We start from the raw sequence: 25,139 nt of genomic DNA on the forward strand, positions 1-25,139 counted from the left end.
CCCTTATTCCTTTCCCTTGTCTCACATCCACATTGGTGTTTCAAGTAGTTTCTCCCTTTCCTCCAGGCGCTGTGGTTGTTAGGTGTGTCTTTGGTGCGTTTATATTTTTTTTTTTATATATATATTTTTGTTTATTTTCTTGCTCACTGGTTGTGCTATTCGCGTTGCGCACGCGCGACATCGTTGCCTTCTGCTCCATTGTGCTCGGAACTACTGCGCATGACGCTGTAGCAGTCTCTGCATATATTTATTTATTTTCAGTCCCTTCCTATGCTATTCGCGCCGCACATGTGCGACCACGCTCCCCTTTTTTACTTATTACGAGCCGCACTGACTACACGGCTCCATAGCGACTCCTGGATATATTTATTTATTTTCAGTTTCTCACTGAGGCACTCGCGCTGCGCATGTGCGATGCTGTTACATTTAGCCTCATTGACTCCATGGTTACCTATGACGCTTTTTCCCTCCAGCAGTGGTCGCATATATGACATCATTCTCAGATCTGACTAGTGTGTGTCTGCAGCTGTTTAGTGTTGTGACTTGACCTATCAGGACTCTTGCTTGTTACTTGGTGGTGGGTATATATGTATGTTTGTCTTCACTATGTTTAGAGCACTCCCTTGAGAAAGGTCGTTTCTAGGACCAAAACGTCAGTGAATGTGCCTGTTTTTTTTTACCAATACACTTCTTTTTTTGGATACTACCGAGTGTGCTGTCTCTTCCTTGCTTTGTGGGCCTGGAACTCTGGATCAGCCTGGTAAGGAACTTATTTATACCTACTGTCTATATGGGATAAGCACCTACTTTACTGCAATATGTGTGTGCCATCTGAAAGATATAAATATATATATATATAATGTTAAACTATACAAGGTGTTATAATTATAACACATAAGGAGGGGAGAGGGGCAGCCAATGTCCCGTTTCCCTCTCTGCTTCTGCTTAGTCTATATATACACTACCTTTCATTCTCCCACACAAACTCCCTAGCCACGCCCTCCCTCTGGTCTGTCCAATCACAGCACTCTGCCCACCTCCCCAGCAGCTGCTCCTCAGCCAATCGCCTGAAACCTGTCTCACATCTGCCTGGTATCACAAAGATCACTTTCCCGCCAAAACGGAAACCAAATCAAAACCCTGAGGTGAACGAGGGGCCCCCAGAGTTCCGTGCGTCCCTAGAGTCCCATGTCCCTCCCCAGTCCCGTGTTTCCCCAAAGTCCTGTGCCAGCACCAGTCAAGTGCCCCGCCACAGTCCCGTGCCCCCCACAGGGTCCGATCTGAACGCCGATGGCTATTTGATCGTGGTGAAAAGGCCATGACAAAATGTCCCATTCCGCAGCTACAGTAAGTGAGACCAGACAGCTCTAGAATAATGGGGAACACACATTTTATTAGAACATACAACAGGGACATATACAACATTTAACTTTAAATAATACTACAAAAGGGATTATATAAATAATCTGCTTTTAAAAAGTTATAACTTATCCTTTAACAATGCTTATTTTATACATAATAAAGTAAAGTCACTTTTCAATATAATTTCGCGTAACACATATTCTAAGCCCTCGCTCAGGCAAACCCCAGATATTAAGCACGTTTGCACATATATGTGAGCGTTATCCCTAAACAAGAGAGAGAGAGGTCTCTCCCCCGTGTGTCCTCTTGTGTCTGATCAGGTTTGATAACTGACTAAATCCCTTCCCACATTCCCCACATACATGCGGTCTCTCCCCTGTGTGTGTCCTCTTGTGTAGGTTCAGGCTGAATAACCGACTAAATCCCTTCCCACATTCCCCACATACATGCGGTCTCTCCCCTGTGTGTGTCCTCTTGTGTGTGTTCAGGCTGGATAAGACACTAAATCCCTTCCCACATTCCCCACATACATACGGTCTCTCCCCTGTGTGTGTCCTCTTGTGTGTGATCAGGTGGGATAACCGACTAAATCCCTTCCCACATTCCCCACATACGTGCGGTCTCTCCCCTGTGTGTGACCTCTTGTGGTCTAATAACAAAGTTTGACTCTTCCCATTGTCTCCAAGCTCTTTTCCTTTGGCACCTTCTAATATATTTCCATTTGAATGAGAAGCAGTTACATTGTTTATAAATAGCGTTGACTGGTTGAAAGTTGCATTTTCTGACACAGTTATTGGAATGCTGCTTTCTAATCGATTCTCTAATCTGCAAGATTGTTCTGTCCTCATCTTTTCCATAAACACATTTGGGTGTTTGAACTTCAGATGTTTGAGGAGGTAATCCTGACTGCTAAAAGCAACCTTGCAGTGTAGGCATGGGTGGGGTATTTGTGCTGGTCTTTGTACTAGACGAGAGACAAAAAAAATCCCTGTTACACAAACTCTCTTACAAAAGGTCATGAAGGAGACGTAAAGTGGTATATCACAAACAGTTTAGGATGAAAGTAAACTGTAAAAGTACATTGCAAAGCCCAACATGTGCAGCATTAGGGCCGGGAGAGTAGATGTACATTGCAAAGCCCAACATGTGCAGCATTAGGGCCGGGAGAGTAGATGTACATTGCAAAGCACATGTGCAGCATTAGGGCTGGGAGAGTAGATGTACATTGCAAAGCACATGTGCAGCATTAGGGCTGGGAGAGTAGATGTACATTGCAAAGCACATGTGCAGCATTAGGGCCGGGAGAGTAGATGTACATTGCAAAGCACATGTGCAGCATTAGGGCTGGGAGAGTAGATGTACATTGCAAAGCACATGTGCAGCATTAGGGCTGGGAGAGTAGATGTACATTGCAAAGCACATGTGCAGCATTAGGGCTGGGAGAGTAGATGTACATTGCAAAGCACATGTGCAGCATTAGGGCCGGGAGAGTAGATGTACATTGCAAAGCACATGTGCAGCATTAGGGCCGGGAGAGTAGATGTACATTGCAAAGCACATGTGTAGCATTAGGGCCGGGAGAGTAGATGTACATTGCAAAGCACATGTGCAGCATTAGGGCTGGGAGAGTAGATGTACATTGCAAAGCACATGTGCAGCATTAGGGCCGGGAGAGTAGATGTACATTGCAAAGCACATGTGCAGCATTAGGGCCGGGAGAGTAGATGTACATTGCAAAGCACATGTGTAGCATTAGGGCCGGGAGAGTAGATGTACATTGCAAAGCCCAACATGTGCAGCATTAGGGCCGGGAGAGTAGATGTACATTGCAAAGCACATGTGCAGCATTAGGTCCGGGAGTGTAGATGTACATTGCAAAGCCCAACATGTGCAGCATTAGGGCCGGGAGAGTAGATGTACATTGCAAAGCACATGTGCAGCATTAGGGCCGGGAGAGTAGATGTACATTGCAAAGCCCAACATGTGCAGCATTAGGGCCGGGAGAGTAGATGTACATTGCAAAGCCCAACATGTGCAGCATTAGGGCCGGGAGAGTAGATGTACATTGCAAAGCCCAACATGTGCAGCATTAGGGCCGGGAGAGTAGATGTACATTGCAAAGCCCAACATGTGCAGCATCAGGGCCAGGAGAGTAGATGTACATTGCAAAGCACATGTGCAGCATTAGGGCCGGGAGAGAATATGTAGTGGATCATACATTTAAAGTGGATCATAATATTAAGAGATTTAAAAGGAAGTGTCACCAGATGCAAAACACCATTTAAAGTGACACAAATCCTTAGACAGATAGTAAGTCGATAGTTTCAGATGTGAAGGCATCATTAAAAATTCCTTGTACAATGAATAGAAAACGTGTCTCAGTAGGTGCTCAGATATCAGTCACCGGGTGTTCCCGTTACCGTTCCATGTACTCGGTCTCTAATAGTTATAGGATGACCCAACTTTCTGCTAAATCTCCATTGTTAAAGCAGAAAACAAATACAGTACCTAATTATTGTATTTGATATCACAGATGTTAGTCAGACTTAATTACGCTATACTAATATCATCCAGTGAGTTCCAGTACTGTGTTAGTTATTTAATACAATTGTTGATGTGTTTTGTTTAAGGAAACAGGGAGTCTGTACTTCTGCTACTGTTTGCTCATTTGCATATTATTTCACAGAATCCCTTGCTGCAGTGGAAGTGCTGTGTGCTGGGTGCTAATGGTGAAAGACGGGATTGCAGACCTGTCAAAGACATGTGAATGAGCATACAGTAATATTTCCATTTGTTATATGCTTTACTGTGGAGGGTTTTTGTCACTTTTTTACCCACCATAACTTTACTAAGTGTGGTGAAACATACGTATGTAAAGTTATGGTGGGTACGTGTTTATTATAATGCAATGTTTTTATGGAGGAGAATCAGTAGTGTGTGTGTGTGTGTGTGTGTGTGTGTGTAAATATACACACATGTATACGATGGTGGTGGGGGCAACGCAAAATTGTGGAATGTGATTTGCTCCCTTTATGGTGACGTCCCAGCACCCAGAAAAAGGTCTTCATCACATGGTACATCCACCAACTCCCTTCATGTCCTTAGCGGTTAGCCACTGGGATAATGAAGGGCGGTTATAAATGTATTTTAATATTGTTGATGTATTTTTGTGTTACTAGGTTACCATTTATTGTACACAGGAGAAAAAGAAACCTAATATACCAGCACTCTATCAAACTGAATGTATATTGACATAATTAAAATAAATTTTATTAATAAACAATGAATAAAAAAATGGGCTTTCAAATCTGAGAATGTGTTAAACAGCACGTGACTGTAATCATTGGTAACTTAACCAAAGGTAGTTAAGTGATGTATACATATGGAGATCCTTTATGGATATTCAGGATCTGTGGCTATATATATAGCCTCCTTGATTTTGGAAATAGGTCCGTAGAGTAACCACCATAAACTAAATGTCCATCCACATATAAAAGTATATCTCAGACCTGGTATGTGCTCTGAATCTGTGGTGACATATAAGTACTGAGAGGTAATGCGCCAGCAGTATCGCAGCTAGGAACATATCAGTCAATGCTGCATTCAAATGAAAGGGCTTCCCGCGTGTCAGGAGTAGGTAAGTGGCCGACGTGCGCGTTTCACGAATGAACGCTTCTTCAGGGCAGTGCAGCATTGACTGATATGTTCCTAGCTGCGATACTGCTGGCGCCCCGTGTGCTGTCTATATACTCTGTTCCTCTGTGTTATTAGTACACAGTAGGATCTTGTTTAATATAGGTCCGTTCTGAATCCACCTTACAAGTTAGGCTTGCCCTCGAGCACATCAGCGCTGATATATTCATGATCAGCGCTGATGTAGGGGGCAAAGCATGGCCAGATATCACTGTGCTACCTGCCCGTATGTGTAAATTTTACCTACTTGCTCGTGTGGGCTCTGAGTAAACCCGACCACCTGACAACTGCCTCCTTCGGGGCTCTGCTTCAAACAGCTGTTACATCCCGGCTGGGTAAGGAGCATGAACAGAGCTTTCGACAGGTTTATTGATCCTGCCGTGATACTTCACGGATGAGCCAATCAGCAGTGCTTCATATAGTACACTGCCTGCCTAAACCAACTGACTAGGTGGATATTTGGGTTATTTTGCACCTATGTTATATACCCACCGAGTGTCAATATATACTGCAGCTTGTATCCTGCGCACTATCATATGCCTAGGACTCTATGGAGACTCTCTCTCATTATTAACACAGCTCCTAGTACCCTCTATGGGTGTGTGCATTAACCCCTTCAGACACCCTAGACTTTGAACATTGAGGGCTCTAGGGAGTGCAATCACTAAGTGCCTTCTCCAGTTCTAGGACATGCAGCTCTGAATGTGGGTATGTAAGCATACAGCAGTTATAGGTGGATACACACAGCAATTGCTGTGTCTGGCATAGTTATTACCTCTCACTACTTATATGTCACCACAGATTCAGAGCACATACCAGGTCTGAGATATACTTTTATATGTGGATGGACATTTAGTTTATGGTGGTTACTCTACGGACCTATTTCCAAAATCAAGGAGGCTATATATATATATATATATATATATATAGCCACAGATCCTGAATATCCATAAAGGATCTCCATATGTATACATCACTTAACTACCTTTGGTTAAGTTACCAATGATTAGTCACGTGCTGTTTAACACATTCTCAGATTTTAAAGCCCATTTTTTTATTCATTGTTTATTAATAAAATGTATTTTAATTATGTCACTATACATTCAGTTTGATAGAGTGCTGGTATATTAGGTTTCTTTTTCTCCTGTGTACCTTATCCCTTACCTAGTAAGCACCTCAAACACGGTTCACATTGTAGCAGTGCGGGAGTTCTCTCTGTGTGTAGTTACCATTTATTGCCAATGTGGATATCTGGGGCCCCCCATTGAGAGGGCCTAGTTATCCACAGTGATAATCAATGGTTTCATGTGTAAAATGTATTTTGAATGTTCTTTTTTGTTTTGTTTTAAATGTGTAATTTTTTTATGTTAATGTCTAAAACCACATGTGTGGTCAGCTAGTCATGGAAACCAATAACTAGTTAAACATTGGACTACTAAGGGGTTAATATTTTATGTAATGTATTATAATAACTATGTTATCTCTTTCAGGTTGGTTTAGCTTATCTGGCCTATGTATACAGTAAAAAGACCAGTATATTTATAGGAAAGACAGGACTAACATCAGCCTGGAGCAGGCGATAAAATATTTGCGTTATTTCTGCCATTCTTCCCATTCTGATAAATATCGAAACTTGATGTATGGCAGTGTGTTCCTAAACATGAGGTATAATTTCTGGCTTTTATTGGATCCGATGCTTTTAACGGGTCCGATAAAAGGTGCTTTAGTTTTGGCGGTGCAACACACTGATGTATTGCACAATTAAAAGAAGGCACTTTTTGGGGGGGCGTTAATACAGCATTTTTGGTTACCGCAGCTTGATGTATCCGGCCCTTTGACTCAAGTCAGGTTTAGTGATTTTAAGTTCTAGTTGACCCATAATGTTAAATGCAGATCTGTCAATATTTGCAATTTAATATCAGTAATGTAAGAGATGTAAAAAAACACATAACACACATATTCCTGATTACCTTGTGCTGGCGCGTTACTTTTCCACAGCGTACCCCACTTGATACCAAGCTCTTTCCCATATTCATCTCCATACCAGACAAGGAGCTCTGTGTGTGGGGGGAGGTCTGTGCAGGTTCTGTAATAGATTTTCCTGTGGTACTGGAACGCCACAAGGTTCTGTTCTTCCTCGTTTCTCGCACAATTTACAAACCTAAAATTGGGACAGTTAGTGAGGTCTGAAAGTAATGTCGATTTTATAAAGGAAGAGCAGAAAAAAGTTACAAGTTGTTAATAATATGACGACATTTCTTTCTTCTCTAGTTTTTGAAACAGAAGTTAATGGAGACCAATGTATATACGACGGCTCACTTGTATGTACCCACACGGGAATCACAGGCCACTGACTACTTTCTCATTCCTTAAAAAAAGCAAAAAAACACTGCTGTAATAAAAAGTCCCAGACAAGATGACACGAGGGCCACAAAGGTGAGTTCTCTTCCAGTGGAACTAAATAGAAAGTGGGGTTGATGTAACAAGGTGTTGTACAGTCGCAGGAAAGCCGGGAGCGGGGGGGGCGCAGCCTTCTCCCCCCTGGCCCGCCCCCGCATCGCCCTCCCCTGGCCGGGGGAGGAGCCAACCGGGGTTTTTTAAGGTCAAGCTGGCGGGGGCAAGTCCTCTTCTTTGCCTCCCGCCAGCGAATTCCCACCCACCCATCCCCTTAATTAGGTTGGGGCAATCTAGTGGTAACCGTTAACGAAGCGTGGGCGGAGGATTTGTAACATGGGACATGTACTGTATGTGATGGTAATGCTTCTCTGTTCTGTTGCAGTACGGAAGTCTGTTACTCTGCTGATCTTGAAAGGAACAAGGTTCCAAGCAGGAGGGGTCGTTGTTCAGCTTTGCCTTTGTCGCGGCGGCTCGTGGGGGGGTAGGTGCTTGTTCTTGCCAGACTGGAGCTGGGCCGTTTGAGCCCGGGGGGAGCACGAGTGGGGAGGTCAGATATTCATGACGTTGATAACCGGCTGACCCTCGCCCTCCTGGGGAAAGTACACTCTGGCGAGGAGTGGCATTTACCCCTCGTAGTTTATGTATTAATAAAATAGCCGCGGCCAATCTTTACCTCCTGTTTACCGTCTCCTGTCGTTATTGGGTTATGTAAGGGGACAAAGCGGGCGGGGGGGGAGGGAGAAACCGCCTGACCGCCTCCCTGGTCATGTGTTCCATTAGCAACCTGAGCTTATAACATGCCCTGGACTGATATGGAAACTGGACTATAGAAAAAACCTTGAGCCAAAGTCTAATGAGGTAACAGTGTTGGTTTGGGCTTGAATAAGAAAAAATAAAACTAAAGAAGTTGAACCAGTTCCTGTAAGAGAAGTCTAACATTATGCTCAAATGCAGGGTCATGAACATATATGATCAAATACAAATTCAGAAATGCAGCTTAAAGCTTAAAAGGAAGAAGTATGAAAAGGTCTCATGCAAGTGTACCCCTGAGGAAGGCAGGCATGACCTTGATATCTCTGATTAAGGGAAGGAGGGCATCATAGTATTAAAGCAGGAGAATAAAACGGTAAGAGCGCACATTAAGTCTTACTTCCATCCTTTTTCATAGTGTCTCCTCACCTCTGTCTGAACATTGTTTGAACAAGCCGTGTAAGGCTACATACAGGTAGCAATGGTGCTGAACAAGGCAGGGAGGAGAAGACAGGAGTGAGGGCAGAGGTGTAAAGAACAGCTGTGATCACATGCTCATTGCCATTTACTTTGGTGGCTGTTAAAGTGCAATTGGGGCTATTGCACTCTAGTGAATCTAGTGTTTGGTATGTAGCCATGTTTTAAAATGGCATACAGTTCTTTCCCATGCTGGCAGTCTGCCTGGTAAATATACAGGATTGCCAGCATCAATTATGGAGGTTTGCCCTCACACCCTGGTGAGGTGTCATATGTACACCAGGGGAGTGGTAACATACTGTGTCCACTGTTAGTGACACAGGGGGTGTGGCTATTCCCTAAGATATAAGACACAGCACTGCCCAAAGTTAGTGGTTCTTAGGATTTCTACAAGTTGTTCCAGAGATCATAGTTGCAGTAAAAGGTTGATCAAGGTCTGCAGCAGTAAGGCTGGCAAACACACAGCAAGTGTCTATCCTGTGTCCAGGGACCTGGCACAGGGGGTGATCTCCCTGATGGGAGAGGTGATCCAACTCCATTGGGAGGGCAGATCTTCTGAAAGAGTGTGCTGTGAGAAGATGAGCGGCTGAGCTGACCGCTGCGAGGGGCAGTCTGCTGAACCATCAATAAAGATGCCCTGTTTCAAAAGAACCCTCATGTGTGAGTGTGAAGTTACTCCGCAGAGGAAGGCACCACAGAGGAGGTCCTCATCAGAACCATCTCTATGCGGACGCAGGGATCCTGATGAGGTGGAGGCGCTGCACTGTATGTAGGTAGGACTCACGCACACTACCTCAGCTGCCTGTCTGGGCTGACATTCCCCAACACCATCATGCGGGAGACTCAGGAGTCCTGTAGCCAACAGGTACACCACCAGACACTACCATGTAATGGGGACCGGTTAGACCACAGGGGCCAATGTGAGATTGGGTGGGTCAGAAGGGCCAGAAATACCGTTACAGGTAAATAGAAGAAGCAAAGTGGATATGGAAAAATAACCACCTGCAAATCAGTACCTGGGAGGCAAATAAAGTGTGCGGGAGGAAGGTGGATACAGAACACAAACAGCAATGTGAACACAGTAAGACAAACAATGTGAGACGGGTAACTCTTCCCTTGTTGGGGTATTGGGGAAATAAGTTGACAAGCTGTTTAATTAATAAATGAAATGAATATTTCTGTTCTTCAGTAGGTTCGGGACGTTTGGCTAGGATTTAGTAGGACAATAAGTGATGATAATGGGCACTTAGCATAATAGTCTGGGGAATATAGATTTGGCATTAGCTGCCCAGTAAAGTAGTGTACTGTAGGTGACAGTAACTAAAGTTATCCATAATGTCAAACAGCTGCCTCTGGTTAAATAGAACTTAGAAATATGTGGCCCTGCTTTCCAAAGACGGGGAAAGACGTGTGTGGGGTGAGAGGAAAAGGATTGCTTAGGATAGCTAGCAAGGAGAAAACCCCGTTTAGCAAACATAAAAACGTAACATTTCAATAAAAAACAAAAATGATTATAATACCCTCATTAGTCAAAGCAACTAATGCGTGTATCCGATGTTCCTGGAGAAATACAGAACATGATTTTTTTCACAAGACACAAATAAGTAAAGCAGTTATTTTAACCCTTTGAGTGATGGCGGGGTCACGTGACCACTCCCTCACTGATGACAGAACGGACAGCGAGACACGCTCCCTACTATCCCACGTAGCGATAGATCCCCGTCCTGCTCTGCACAGGAGCACAGAATGACATCTCCCCTGGGAAAACCAGCAGGATTATTAGGACGTAGCTATTACATCATGTGAAACAAAAAATGATCGAGTGGACTACCGCTTGCTATGAAAAGAAGTGGGGAACTCACCAGATATGAGGTTAAAAAAACTTTTTCATGAAAACTACATACAATTACAAAACTCCTCCTCCTGTCTATGATAACAGCCCTTAAACACGACTACCCAACGTACGTTTCCCGTGAACTTCGGGAACACTTTAGCAATTACAGTAGATACACACCCTGTTACAATTACCATACTCCCTAGAGCAGGCCTGTACAACTCGTAAAGTGAGAAGGGCCGAACTGCTCCAAGGAAAAAAAAAATTGGGCCGCACGGGTAAAATCATCATCACCATCATCTCTCATCCAGCACCTCAGCATCATCCTCATATCTCCCCCAGCACACCTCATCATCATCCTCATATCTCTCCCAGAACCCCTCATTATCAACCTTTGCGATACTCCCCATCTTTCTCCCATACCCCCATCTCTCCCCCTCACCCACACACATAATACTCCCCCTCCACATCAAACACACAATACCCCCCTGCACAGCACACACATCCCAGCCCCCTGCACCTCACATCACTCTCCCCCCTGCACCTCACATCACTCTCCCCCCTGCATCTCACATCCCTCTCCCCCTTGCACCTCACATCGCTCTCCCCCCTTGCACCTCACATCGCTCTCCCCCATGCACCTCAAATCACCCCCCATGCACCTCAAATCACCCCCATGCACCTCAAATCACCCCCCATGCACCTCAAATCACCCCCCATGCACCTCAAATCACCCCCATACACCTCAAACCACCCCCATACACCTCCAATGACCCCCCCTTGCACCTCCAATGACCCCCCCTGCACCTCCAATGACCCCTCCATGCACCTCCAATGACCCCCCCTGCACCTCCAATGACCCCCCTGCACCTCACATATCACCCACAGGGCCGCCAACAGAAATGATGGGGCCTGGGACAAATGAAAGGAGCTGGTTTCCCCCCCAAACCCATAGCGCACCTACCACAAAAAAATATCTTTTAGCGCGCAACTTTTACTTAACTATTTTCTTATTGTGATACAGAAAATAACATTACACGACGGTGACTGTGTGACAGTGACTGTGTGACAGTGACAGTGACTGTGTGACAGTGACTGGGTGCTTGACAGTGACTGGGTGCTTGACAGTGACTTACCTTGACCGGGTGGGTGCAGCTTGCCGTCGGACGATTTCCCCTCCTGCCCCCGATATACCTGCGGCAGCTGCCCGGGACAGGCGGTGGGCTTGGGGGCGCGGGCGGTGAGCTCGTGGGGGGAGGGCCACGGGAGGTGAGTTCGGGGGGAAACGGGAAGCTGGCCACGGAGGGAAGCAGGCCGCAGGAGGAGCTGGCTGGTACTTCCCCCTCCGTCCAACGTTGGGAGCACGGGGGGAAGCGGCCGCAGAGGAGCTGGTAATTAATTAACTAACTGGCGCCCGGCCGGAGTCATCGCGGGCCGCACAGAGAGCCCTGGCGGGCCGTATGTCGTGCAGGCCTGCCCTAGAGCTTAAATAGGCTCACAGTGACAGCAGTATTTACTAATACCAAATTACATCCACTACATTATGGTCACAGATCGGTCACATTTTTGTGGGTTGATGGTATATAGAGTATACTAAGCTACACGCCCCACTTAACAATACCTTAGGTTGGCTAAAATAATGGTAGCAATTTTTGAGGTTGCTATCTGTACTGTTTAAACCTCTTAATAGTGCACCTACAGTGCTTAAAAGGTAATACTGCTGTATTAACCTTCAGCTAGCCAATTTATGGTATTATCGCTGTTGAGGAGGTCAATTACACTTGTGACGTTGCAGAGAAAGGTACAGTATGCCACAACCTTATTGTACTTACATCAGAATCTGGCAATTAGGTTCTCCACGGGGGATTTTTAAGCACATTGTAAATAATTATACAGTTACGACGAATTTTTGTAATAAAACTTTTTTGTTTTTGTATTTTCAGTGGTACATAAGAGAACCAATATATACAATAGTGTTCTCTATGTGAGAATAATATTCTCGGAGATCATTTATATCTCTTAAATAACAAATGTACTTAGAGTGCAACTATAGGGATTCTTTAGTGAGAACTCTTTTCTTACTATTTGTGTACAAATGTCTATAGGTTTGTCCCTTTGCACCAGAGTTTAAACTTATATTTATCAGTTTTGGCACGTGGGATAGAGAAGTCAATCTACATGTTTAGTTGAGTTCTCTCCGGGACTAGGCCAGAGCTTTTCCCCCTTGGGCCCCAGATAGGCCCCGACTCACTGTAGCTTGTGGCTGCAATAGAGAGAGCCCATAGTCAGGGACCTTTCCCCTGTAGCTACCTATAGTAAGGTACAGAACCGGTGAGACGCCACGCGGTGACTGCGGCCGGAGGTCTGGGACCAGACCAGCTACATGGTAAAGACGAAGCACAGCAAGAGGAAATCCTTCTTCTGGTATCCAGAAAGGAAAAAAGGCCAGGCCACTCCAAAATTGACAAAAAGGGGGATAATTTATTGCAAGTTTACATACAGAGGATAAAGTGGAACTAGATGAACGCACCTACGCGTTTCGATAAAGTACATTCGGTACGAAACGCGTAGGTGCGTTCATCTAGTCCCACTTTATCCTCTGTATGTAAACTTGCAATAAATTATCCCCCTTTTTGTCAATTTTGGAGTGGCCTGGCCTTTTTTCCTTTCTGGATACCGGAAGAAGGATTTCCTCTTGCTGTGCTTCATCTTCATCTCTACCCTGCTGCATTTACCCTGGATGGATTGCACGTCCTTGATGTTCAGAGTGCCCTGGGGTTACACAGGTAAATAGCCGCAGTGCTTCATCATTTACTGTATGCCACAGACATTGTGCTTTATATTTAGTATAGCTGGTTGGGTATTCATTATAGTGTTCACTATTCCCTTCCAGCTTTATTTATAATCATTGGGGGCACTCCATCATCTATTGGACTATTATTATGGAACTATAATGTTCTCATTCTTTTTATATGGAACTGGTTACAATTATTGAGCACCACAGTTACCCTGTTTTCTCCACATGGTAAAGACGGTAAGGTTATATTATCCGCGCCATAATTCACCCAATGCGAAGGTGGACGCCATAGCGGTCGACAATGTTTGATCAGACGGATCCTCTTTGTTATTCTGCAATACCCGGGTGCTGGAGCCCCGTGCAGGTACCTAACCACGTGCACTTACACTCCATGGGATAGCACCATCTCCAACACTTTGGGTGGGCCTTGACATTGGGAAAGGGACATCAAGGGATTGGTGCCTGGCACCCAATGTACTCTGGGGACTCTCACTATTGTTATCAGGTTGGGTTCTATTTTACTGTGTGGGACAGGGTACCAATATTATTTGTGTTCAGTAAAAGGTTGTTAGCATATATATTTGTGTGCGTGTCTCATTATAATTGTTCCTGTAAGGGTACATCCCTCCAAGTCTGGATCCGTTGCAGGTGGAGACGCTGTCATTGTAAGAATCAGGTACTCCCAGTGGCGGAGGTTCCGGCCCTCTGTGAGCCACAGGTAACGCACCACGCACACCGTATTCGCCATATCTTCCATAGGGTGGGGGAAAGTGCGCTACACGTGTAAGGTTTCCCCAGAGATATGAGTTTATTAAAACAGTAAAAGACAGGGGTGCCCAATGCTACATCAAATTGACAAAACATATATGTATGGTAATAAGTATAAAGTTCAAATACTTCAATAAAAATAGTAATTACTTGGTTATTTAGTTAAAACCTGGTTTAGTTAAAAGGGTTTAACTAAATAACCAAGTAATTACTATTTTTATTGAAGTATTTAAACTTTATACTTATTACCATATGTTTTGTCAATTTGATGTAGCATTGGGCACCCCTGTCTTTTGTTGTATACATTTGCCACGCTCAGTAGCACTCATTTTGGCATAAATATATATTCATGATGGGATGGGTGTAGGAGTTTGAGCTAGCTGGGAATGTGTGTGTGTTTATTAAAACAATGTTTTAATGTTGTATACTGTATGTATTAATGTCTATACAGTCAGTCCGGGCATCTATATAGGCGCCGGGATGTCTGCATAGACATCTGACTTCAAAGAAGAGAAAGGATGTCCAGCGGTGAGAAAACCGTTTGGTGAGCGGGGGAGGGCGAAGTACCAAGTCCGGAGAATAAAGAGCACCCCGCTGGGGCACCTTTTGGTCTGGCAGACCTGGTGGAGCCTGCCCAGCGGGTGGCAATGGGTTGGCTGGGGGAAGATGCTGCTGGTAAGCGTGTTTCTCATTGGCCGATTCATATTTCCCGCTCGCCGGGCATTTCGAGCTGGCTTGGCACGCCCCCTCCTTTGACGTCAGCAGCCAGACGAGCCCCCATTCTAATTAGCTGGTGGGAGGAATCCCTACGCTCTGATTGGTCGCCACTCCGTCTTCCATGCTAGAGATAGCTCAGCGGAGTGTATGTAAGGAGTCGGCCCGATCAGAGAACCAGACCATCTAGCGGCTTGAGTCGGTGATGCAAAGGCGGCTTTTCAAAGATGCTCTGTTGCGAATAGCAGAGCAACCGGCTTCATTTTTGGAGTTAGGAAAGTCTGCCTATTCCATATTTTGGCGCCTTGACGGGAAATGTCTGAATTTAAAATAACTGTGATGAAATCAGTTATAAAAACATAATAGATTGCTATGTGAGTGTAATAGTTCCCTTTTCAGATACTGTAGATGTCGCCTTAGTAAATTATTAAAATAAAAGTTTTGGCACTGCCTTGTCATCTCATAATACCCTGTCCCCCACCCCTATAGGCGTTATTTTTTCTCCCACCGCTACATGTTAGGTCAGCGTACGTTTTTCCCCATCACGCCAAGCACAGAGAGGATAAAACAGAAAAAATATAGCGGCCACACGGGAGATACCGTTCAGCTCAAAGGGTTTACAAATCGTTCGTCCCTCATTATTACGTCACACTTTCATACTGGATATCGCCGTCCCGTATTATAAAAACTGAAATATGGCAACCCTAAGTACAGAGTAAAAGTAGAGTATCAGGTCAGATGCAGGGACAGTACTGAAATGTGAAGTACAAACAGGGGCAAGTGCCAATGTCAGTAACACAAAGATGCTGAATAAACAGGAGAGGGATCGGGTGCAGGAAAAGTACTTAAGCCCACATTGCAATCACAAAGACAGCTGACAGGGAAGGCAGCTTTCACATGGAGCTGGGCAGCATCCTTACACAGATATAGGGCCTCATGCAGTAAGCCCCGATACAAAATTTTCGCCACGAATTGCGAAAATGTTTTTTTGGGGCGATTTGCCCTCGCAGTATTCAGTAAGGGCCGAATCCTTCCGATCCCTGCTGAAGCACTGCGAAAGCAAAGCTGCCGATGAGCTGTGGCGATACAGCCTGGCTTCTGATAAGGCTCCCGATAAGCCTTTGGTGCCGATAGATGTTTGCAGCTGAGAGAGACAAGCCGCTCTCTCAGCGCAAACTTCGGCACCAAAAAAAGTATTTAAAAACAACTTTTATTCATAGTGTACATGTGCAGGGGGTCTTCGGAGCTGAACCGCGTTGGTTTGAGGTCCGGGGACCCCCTGCCCCCCGAGATACAGGCCCCTTTATGAGGTGCCGGTATCCCTCGGCGTTTAAAGGTCCCGATCACGTGACCGCGACCTGTAAACAAACCAGAGGGATACCGGCACCCCATAAAGGGGCCTGTATCTCGGGGGGCAGGGGGTCCCCGGACCTCAAACCAACGCTGTTCTGCTCCGGAGACCCTCTGCACATGTATAGTATAAATAAAACACACACACATCAATAAAGACTCGTTCCTTACCTTGGCGGCTATGTGCAACGGTAATGAAGCAGCATGAATGTCTTTTTAATTATACTGTACAGTGAGCAGGGGGTCCCCTGAGCTGAACCGCATTGCTTTGTGGACCAGGGACCCCCTGCTTCCCGAGTTACAGGCCCCGGTATGTGTCATCGGGTGGCAGTGTCGCCGCCATGTTTATAGCGTCCCCGCAATAAACATGGCGTCCACACTGTAACCGATGGCCCAAACCAGGGCCTGTAACTCGGGAGGCAGGGGGTCTCTGAGCCACAAATAAATGCGCTTCAGCTCAGGGGGCCTCCTGCTTCCGCACAATATTATTAAAATACATTAATGCTGCTTCATTACCATAGCGGATAGCCGCTAAGGCAATGAAGGGGTTAACGCATAGTAGCATGTTTATTGGGGACAAATGCCCCCAATAAACATAGCAGCAACACACAACATACAGTATAGTATGGGCAGAATGACTATTATCCACAAATGGATAATAGTGCAGTTGTCCATTTACAATACATACACAACAATAAAGACTTTAAATACATATAGCACTCACCCATGTCCCACTGCCACGATGAAGGCCATCCTCATCTTCATCCTGCCCATGCCCCATCCGCTTCTGCAAAACAAACACAAGAATTACAACATCCAAATTAATGTCCCCTAACCCCTTAATCACCATAGCGGTTATTAACCGCTACAGTTATTAAGGGGTTAAGCCACCATCACCCACATACCCTCCCCCACAAAGCCCCCCAACCACCCTCACCCAATACCCACAGGGGAGTCCTACCAAATACCCTTGGGCCTAATACCCCCTCCCCCAGCACATACAGTACAATAATGTGCCAAATAACTATTATCCACATAGGGATAATACATTATTTGGCCATTATTAAACACATTCAATACCGTTAAAATGTAAAGAAAATTGTACTAACCTCATCAATAAGAAGTCTCCGTCGCCAGCTTCATCCTTGGGGTCCGTTGCCAACATTAGAAATAGCCACAACATTTGAATATCATTTACATAACACTGAACCCCTTAATCACCTTATCGGGTACTAACCTGAAAGGTAATTAAGGGGTGAAGCCATCCTGCAATGCCTATAACAGTTATGCATAACATCCTCAGTGAAATAAAAACCAATTGCCTAACCAAATTCCATTTAATCATTCAATCTGTAGGCTCACATGCCTCATAAAACATTGCATTTACAGTGTATACATGTAGCATAACATGTAAACTGCATGTACACGCTGCAAATCAATGTTAACAATACAATAATGCCACTCAAATCGCCATACATCACAAGAAGTATATTATTTAATCCAATAAACTCACCATCAATGAATTACCACACATCAATTACATCCCTAAACAATTAAAATACCATCCATACCAATTACACAATGAACTAAAGCTATCCTAACAGAGAACCACTTCAAAACATAGAAAAAAGTACACCAACAAATACAATATAGTAAAGCAAGGCTTTCCATATCCTATTGTACGGCCTGGAAGGCCAAAACTTACATCTGTCTAAAAATAAAATACATTTAGCACACATCAATGCATAGCCACAATGATTATCAATACAGAATAAGAAGCTTTAACAACACTATCATTTCTTACCCTGTATATATATCTGTACACATACATACAGACATACATACAGTGGGAAGAAATGATATGCATTATAAATAATGAAAACATGAAAAAGCAACAAAAAAAACAGTTACATTAAGTACATTTCTTTATTTAACTTACCATTACTTGCCCCCACCGACTCCCGTTGATCAGCTTACTCACGTACCAATCCACGACACCATCCACGACACCATCCAGGAACAAATCCACGAACCAAACCAGGAACCAATCCAAGAACAAGTGCAGGAACCAATCCAGGAAGCAAGCCACGAAGAAATCCACGAAACAATCCACGAAACAATCCATGAACAGGAACCCATAAAAGAAAAAAAAAAAACAAATTAAACATTAAAATAATAAAACATGACAATCAAGGGTTGTACTAGTTTTATTCTTAGTGAATCTGTATTAAAATACCTTGTTCCGGGGTCTTCTTGACGTCCGGTGCCACGCCCTGGTCTTCAATCTTCAGGAGGAGGTCCGTCCTCCTCGGCATCTGCCTTCAAAATGAGACGACATAGGCTTTTAAAAGGCCTATGACGTCACATTTGTCGTCATATGGTTCCCACGGCCCTGATTGGGCCGTGAAAACCATGTGTTTTGGCCGATGTAAAAAAATTGATGACGTCACTTAAAGGCAATGCCAGCACAGCCAATCAGAATGGCTTTGCTGCTATTGCCTTTAAGAAAACGTCATGAAATGACACATGGCCGGACTCACATGGTAAGCCAGCCAATCAGAGCGTGGGAACTCCATCCCTACTCTGATTGGCTGGCTTACCATGTGAGTCCGGCCATGTGTCATTTCATGACGTTTTCTTAAAGGCAATAGCAGCAAAGCCATTCTGATTGGCTGTGCTGGCATTGCCTTTAAGTGACGTCATCAATTTTTTTACATCGGCCAAAACACATGGTTTTCACGGCCCAATCAGGGCCGTGGGAACCATATGACGACAAATGTGACGTCATAGGCCTTTTAAACGCCTATGTCGTCTCATTTTGAAGGCAGATGCCGAGGAGGACGGACCTCCTCCTGAAGATTGAAGACCAGGGCGTGGCACCGGACGTCAAGAAGACCCCGGAACAAGGTATTTTAATACAGATTCACTAAGAATAAAACTAGTACAACCCTTGATTGTCATGTTTTATTATTTTAATGTTTAATTTGTTTTTTTTTTTTCTTTTATGGGTTCCTGTTCCTGGATCGTGTCGTGGATTGTTTCGTGGATTTCTTCGTGGCTTGCTTCCTGGATTGGTTCCTGCACTTGTTCTTGGATTGGTTCCTGGTTTGGTTCGTGGATTTGTTCCTGGATGGTGTCGTGGATGGTGTCGTGGATTGGTACGTGAGTAAGCTGATCAACGGGAGTCGGTGGGGGCAAGTAATGGTAAGTTAAATAAAGAAATGTACTTAATGTAACTGTTTTTTTTGTTGCTTTTTCATGTTTTCATTATTTATAATGCATATCATTTCTTCCCACTGTATGTATGTCTGTATGTATGTGTACAGATATATATACAGGGTAAGAAATGATAGTGTTGTTAAAGCTTCTTATTCTGTATTGATAATCATTGTGGCTATGCATTGATGTGTGCTAAATGTATTTTATTTTTAGACAGATGTAAGTTTTGGCCTTCCAGGCCGTACAATAGGATATGGAAAGCCTTGCTTTACTATATTGTATTTGTTGGTGTACTTTTTTCTATGTTTTGAAGTGGTTCTCTGTTAGGATAGCTTTAGTTCATTGTGTAATTGGTATGGATGGTATTTTAATTGTTTAGGGATGTAATTGATGTGTGGTAATTCATTGATGGTGAGTTTATTGGATTAAATAATATACTTCTTGTGATGTATGGCGATTTGAGTGGCATTATTGTATTGTTAACATTGATTTGCAGCGTGTACATGCAGTTTACATGTTATGCTACATGTATACACTGTAAATGCAATGTTTTATGAGGCATGTGAGCCTACAGATTGAATGATTAAATGGAATTTGGTTAGGCAATTGGTTTTTATTTCACTGAGGATGTTATGCATAACTGTTATAGGCATTGCAGGATGGCTTCACCCCTTAATTACCTTTCAGGTTAGTACCCGATAAGGTGATTAAGGGGTTCAGTGTTATGTAAATGATATTCAAATGTTGTGGCTATTTCTAATGTTGGCAACGGACCCCAAGGATGAAGCTGGCGACGGAGACTTCTTATTGATGAGGTTAGTACAATTTTCTTTACATTTTAACGGTATTGAATGTGTTTAATAATGGCCAAATAATGTATTATCCCTATGTGGATAATAGTTATTTGGCACATTATTGTACTGTATGTGCTGGGGGAGGGGGTATTAGGCCCAAGGGTATTTGGTAGGACTCCCCTGTGGGTATTGGGTGAGGGTGGTTGGGGGGCTTTGTGGGGGAGGGTATGTGGGTGATGGTGGCTTAACCCCTTAATAACTGTAGCGGTTAATAACCGCTATGGTGATTAAGGGGTTAGGGGACATTAATTTGGATGTTGTAATTCTTGTGTTTGTTTTGCAGAAGCGGATGGGGCATGGGCAGGATGAAGATGAGGATGGCCTTCATCGTGGCAGTGGGACATGGGTGAGTGCTATATGTATTTAAAGTCTTTATTGTTGTGTATGTATTGTAAATGGACAACTGCACTATTATCCATTTGTGGATAATAGTCATTCTGCCCATTACTATACTGTATGTTAGGGTGGTATAGGTGTTGTTGGGTAAATATATATATATATATATATATATATATTTAATTATTTATTTAATTCGTTATTGTGGGGCTGGGGTGTGTTTTTTTTATTATTGTGGCTAGTGGTGGTGTGTGAAGGGGGCATTAGCCCCAACGGTGGTTGTTTAGGGCTTGCGGGTGGGTAGCGGGAGGCCTTAACCCCTTCAGGACCGTAGCGGTATTAACCGCTACGGTCATGAAGGGGTTAAGTGCCCCCCGCATCCCCCCCGCAAGTCCTAAACTCACACCCAGGGCCAAATACCCCCCTCACCCATCCCCGCTACCCACAATAACGCTGGCACGGTGGGTTAACCCCTTCATTGCCTTAGCGGTTAGCCGCTAAGGTAATGAAGTGTCTTTTAAATGCCTTTTTCCTGCCTCGGATGCATGCCGGGGGGCTCCGGTGCGGGTATCAGCTCCGGAGACCCCCGGCATCAATCACAGGCAGGAAAAAGGGCTGATTTTTCCTAAGTGTCGCCCTTGCCGATGCTTCTCCTTCAGCAAGTTGCCAACTTTAGTTGGCGGGCTGGATTGGCCATAAAATCTCCAATCTGGCCTGCCGTTCAGCACAGAAAAGCTGATCGGGGCTTACTGAATTCAGGCGGGAAAAAAAAGTCCCGATAAGTGGCTTATCGGCAGCCGGGTGGCGAATTTTTTTTTTTTCGGAAGAAAAGTTGCCGATAATTCCCACTTATCGGGGCTTACTGAATCAGGAGGGCAAAAAACGGCTATAAAATGCCGAAAAAGCCTTATCGGGGCTTACTGCATGAGGCCCATAATGCTTCTGACCTGCAGCTACTTTAAAGAGTCATTGAAGCAGCAGTAATAATTACTAGTTAAAATATAGTGATAACAGCTTCATTCCCAAGTAAAGCCCCCCAAGTACTGAGGAAAGCGTGTGGAGTATTAAACAATAGCAAAGATGCAGTGCAGCTGTTTTCAATGTAAGCAAGTGGATAATTAGAGGTGCCCTGGATTAAAATGAAAGGAGAGTTACTGCACCACACACAACAAAGACAGGCGTCATTCCGCATTTCAAATATGTACATATGGACACGTTAACTCCCTTTCAAGTCAAAGGGAGTTAACAGCAGACCAGGTGTGATAACCCATGGCAGCACTTGATGAATGTGCCCTATATATTCTGTAAGGTAGGCAGCAAGTAATAATCCCATGTCATTCTTTTCTCATGCATTGTTTAGTAACGTGCCGTGCTTGATAGCGCTGCTTTATAAGAAAAAGTGACCACATTAAAAAATATCTGCAAAGGGTGTCAGGGATGATTTAAATAATATATATAAAAAGACTTTACCTCATCCAGTTAGAACTCTTTTCTTCCCTTGCATCAATATACTCATAATCATTTTTACCTTTAGTGATCTGTTTTCGTTAAAAAAAAAGTTATTAGTACATTCACAAGTGAATAATTTTTGATGGAAAGGCTTGATGACACTTTAGTAACTGTTACCCGACACTAAATACGGTGTGAGGTCAGAAACTGAATGATTTATGATGAACATGGCAGAAACTAGTATGTAGATTAATTCCATATTTCAAATATTACACGATATAAGATTGAACTACCAACCAGCCAAGAGTAGCCACTATTAGCTCCTTCCTCCTCATCCGTTATGATCCCCTCATAAGGTCCAAAATGTACACCCTTCTGAAGGATTGCAGCCTCATTCCACACACCAAGCCCAGCACGTGGAATGCTAGAACGCCTGATGCTCATCCCAGGAGGCAGAGTGAGATATGATCTCTTCACATTTCCCATTTCAACGGCAGAGTCCTGGATGAAGATTGGAGATCCATGGACTGCACATTCATCGATGAAAAACGCCTGACATTCCTCACAAACTAGACGGAGTATGACAAGCAGATGGAAAGATAAGACTCATGCAGCAACATCAATACTTAAAAGTTCTTCCAATGTTACATAGCCATGCAGTTCTGTTCGTCACTTTTAAGGCAGCAATCCCACCCAAATGGTGAATTGTTTTTATCACATAATTGGAACGTGTTATTTTCAGCTCCGGGGACCCCCTTATTACCAGGATACATGCAGTATTCAGTGCTGGTGCTCGCTCATGTAAAACCAACATGGCTGCCGGTGTCCACCAATAGGAAGCTGCAACCAATGATATTGCACATTCCTACTGGTCATATTAAATTCCCAGTGGGAGCTTTAACCACCAGCACAGAAAACTGTACATATGTTTGCCAGGCAAAATAGTATTCTGTACACATAAAACAATACAACATTTTGTTATAAAATAGGACTTACTCTGCATAATTGTTCTTGAATTCCCTTGTCCACCCATTGCACCTGTTCAAAAACGCACATTAAGAAACAGCTGCCCTCCTTGCCTCTCACTGCCCCACCTTCCCTGTCCCTCACACCACCAATGTCCTCGCCTATCCCCTTAACACACCACTCCCCACATCACTGCACTTTGGCCCTTTGAGCACCAGAGAGGTTAGCAAAGCAATTTTACAATGTTACTGACCCCTCTGGCACTCAAGGGGTAAAGTCCCCTGCACATTATTCTCCTCCCAAATACATGTTACATTCCTTCTCTCTAGACCCCCCACATTATACCCCTTACACGCGATGGGTTTCACCACCACTTTGGAATTGCTGTTCTGCATCTAAAGTCCCACAAATTTGATACACAGCACACTGCTGCTGCAGCTCCGCCTTCTCATCTGGCCACTCTGCTGTCTTCAGTGTCACTGGGGGTAGAGCTGCAGGAGTAGCACGTCCTGTGTATAAACTGAAATGCAACGCCAAACACGGCACAAGGAAGTAGCAATTTCATAGTGATTGTGAGCCCTGTCTCCAGCAAGATGGCTGACAGTGAGCCGCCACCAGCAGGCGAGAAATTGCACTTGCCAGTGGGCCGTATATGTATATGTGGGTGTATATATACACACAGTATATATTTCCATAGTTCCCCTGGTCCCATGCCAAGCCACCCCTCTTTTGGGCTCATCTCATGACAGGGATAACCTACTGTATCCGTATTCAGTGCACTCCCATGTGTAGTTTGAAATAATAACCAATGCCTGGCACAAAGTGTTATCTAATGACAAATGTCTTATTTGCAAAGCCTTTATATGTTACATTTAGACACAGGTACACTAAGTGCATTTAAAATGTGATATAATGTATTAGTGATTGAAAATCTCTACATGCTCAAAACACTACAACATACATGCATTTTGATATAACATTTTAGTATTAGCCCAGTTTGAATGTGATGAGCTCTGAATGTTGGTAACATTTGAAACAGATTGACACAATAAGGAGTGAAACATACATAAATAGTCATCGTCTTCTAGTTCGTTCATTTCTGTATATATTTTTCTCTCTTTCTTTCGCAAACCGTATGTCCTGTTACATTGCGTGTCCGTGTCCTCATTCCCGGAACCTTCTTGCTGAGAAACTAGAAAGAATAAAGGAGTCAGTAATTATTTTATGTTTCCCTGTGGTATTGTTAGTAGAGATGTGCCAAATTTTCCTCCAAATTCAAATCCACCTCAAATTTACAAATTCATTTTAGCGGGAAAAATCCATGGATCAGTCTCAAAAGTACAAATTCAACTCCAAATCTGCATCATAGAAGAAATCTTAACGCTGATTCGGATATCTGCAAATCCAAATTCTCAAGTACCATGCTGTATATCCACGGAAACTGCCCTCCAAACATGTGGGGAGACACCTATGTTCAAAAAGGAGCACACCTGGGAGATATGCAAAGTATATTTAAAGGACTCACACCCCACACCCTTAGAAGATTGCTACAAGGTCTATACTGACAAGCCAGGTCCTAAGGGAATCTGTGAGGAGGAATACTGTCAGGCCCAACAGGATCAGTACCCACAACCTCTGTTATTACAGGGTGGCATCTTCTAGCAGTGAGCTAAACCAGCAGCTGAGAAACTATACGGTCGCAGTGTACTTTTGAGCTCGACTGCCACTTAGTATGACATCACCAGTAGCGACTTCAGTGATACTAAGTGGCAGTCGAGCGCAAAAGTATAAAAATGATGCTGCGACAGTGGCGCTTCTCGACTGCTGTATTAGATCACTAATACAACTGTGAAACAAAATTAAAACAAAAAAAAAAAGATGCGCTTAGTGTAGTTAACTCTAGACAAAAAACCATTAACCAGAGACAGAAACTGTCTACCGGAGAGCCTTTGCAATAATGATTGGTTCTCTTCACCTTTTTTGATTGACCCTAACAATGAACTAAAAAAATAAATAAAAACTAATGAAACATATACAGAGAACCACTGATAGAAATAGGAACAAATAAATGGTATTTAAAGGCACAGCACAGTGTCTAGTCACTGACAATGCTGAATTGCAGAGAAAGTCAATAACCATATGGTATCTGCTGCCGGTTACACCGATTGAGCTC

At 43.9% G+C, this 25,139-nt stretch overlaps 1 protein-coding gene across 1 annotated transcript; it reads right to left on the bottom strand.

The window, feature by feature from the left end:
- Window positions 1-1,412: 1,412 nt before the first annotated feature.
- On the bottom strand, window positions 1,413-24,281 carry LOC142475126 (histone-lysine N-methyltransferase PRDM9-like). Its single transcript, XM_075581135.1, has 5 exons — window positions 24,033-24,281; window positions 22,298-22,569; window positions 22,022-22,089; window positions 7,026-7,216; window positions 1,413-2,326 (listed from the first exon to the last, which is right to left on the bottom strand). The coding sequence occupies exons 1-5, from the start codon at window positions 24,061-24,063 to the stop codon at window positions 1,629-1,631; spliced, it is 1,260 nt and encodes a 419-aa protein (XP_075437250.1). The 5' UTR covers window positions 24,064-24,281; the 3' UTR covers window positions 1,413-1,628.
- Window positions 24,282-25,139: the final 858 nt, after the last annotated feature.

This window comes from Ascaphus truei, chromosome 2 (genome assembly GCF_040206685.1).
Source record: "Ascaphus truei isolate aAscTru1 chromosome 2, aAscTru1.hap1, whole genome shotgun sequence".
NCBI classification, from domain to species: domain Eukaryota; kingdom Metazoa; phylum Chordata; class Amphibia; order Anura; family Ascaphidae; genus Ascaphus; species Ascaphus truei.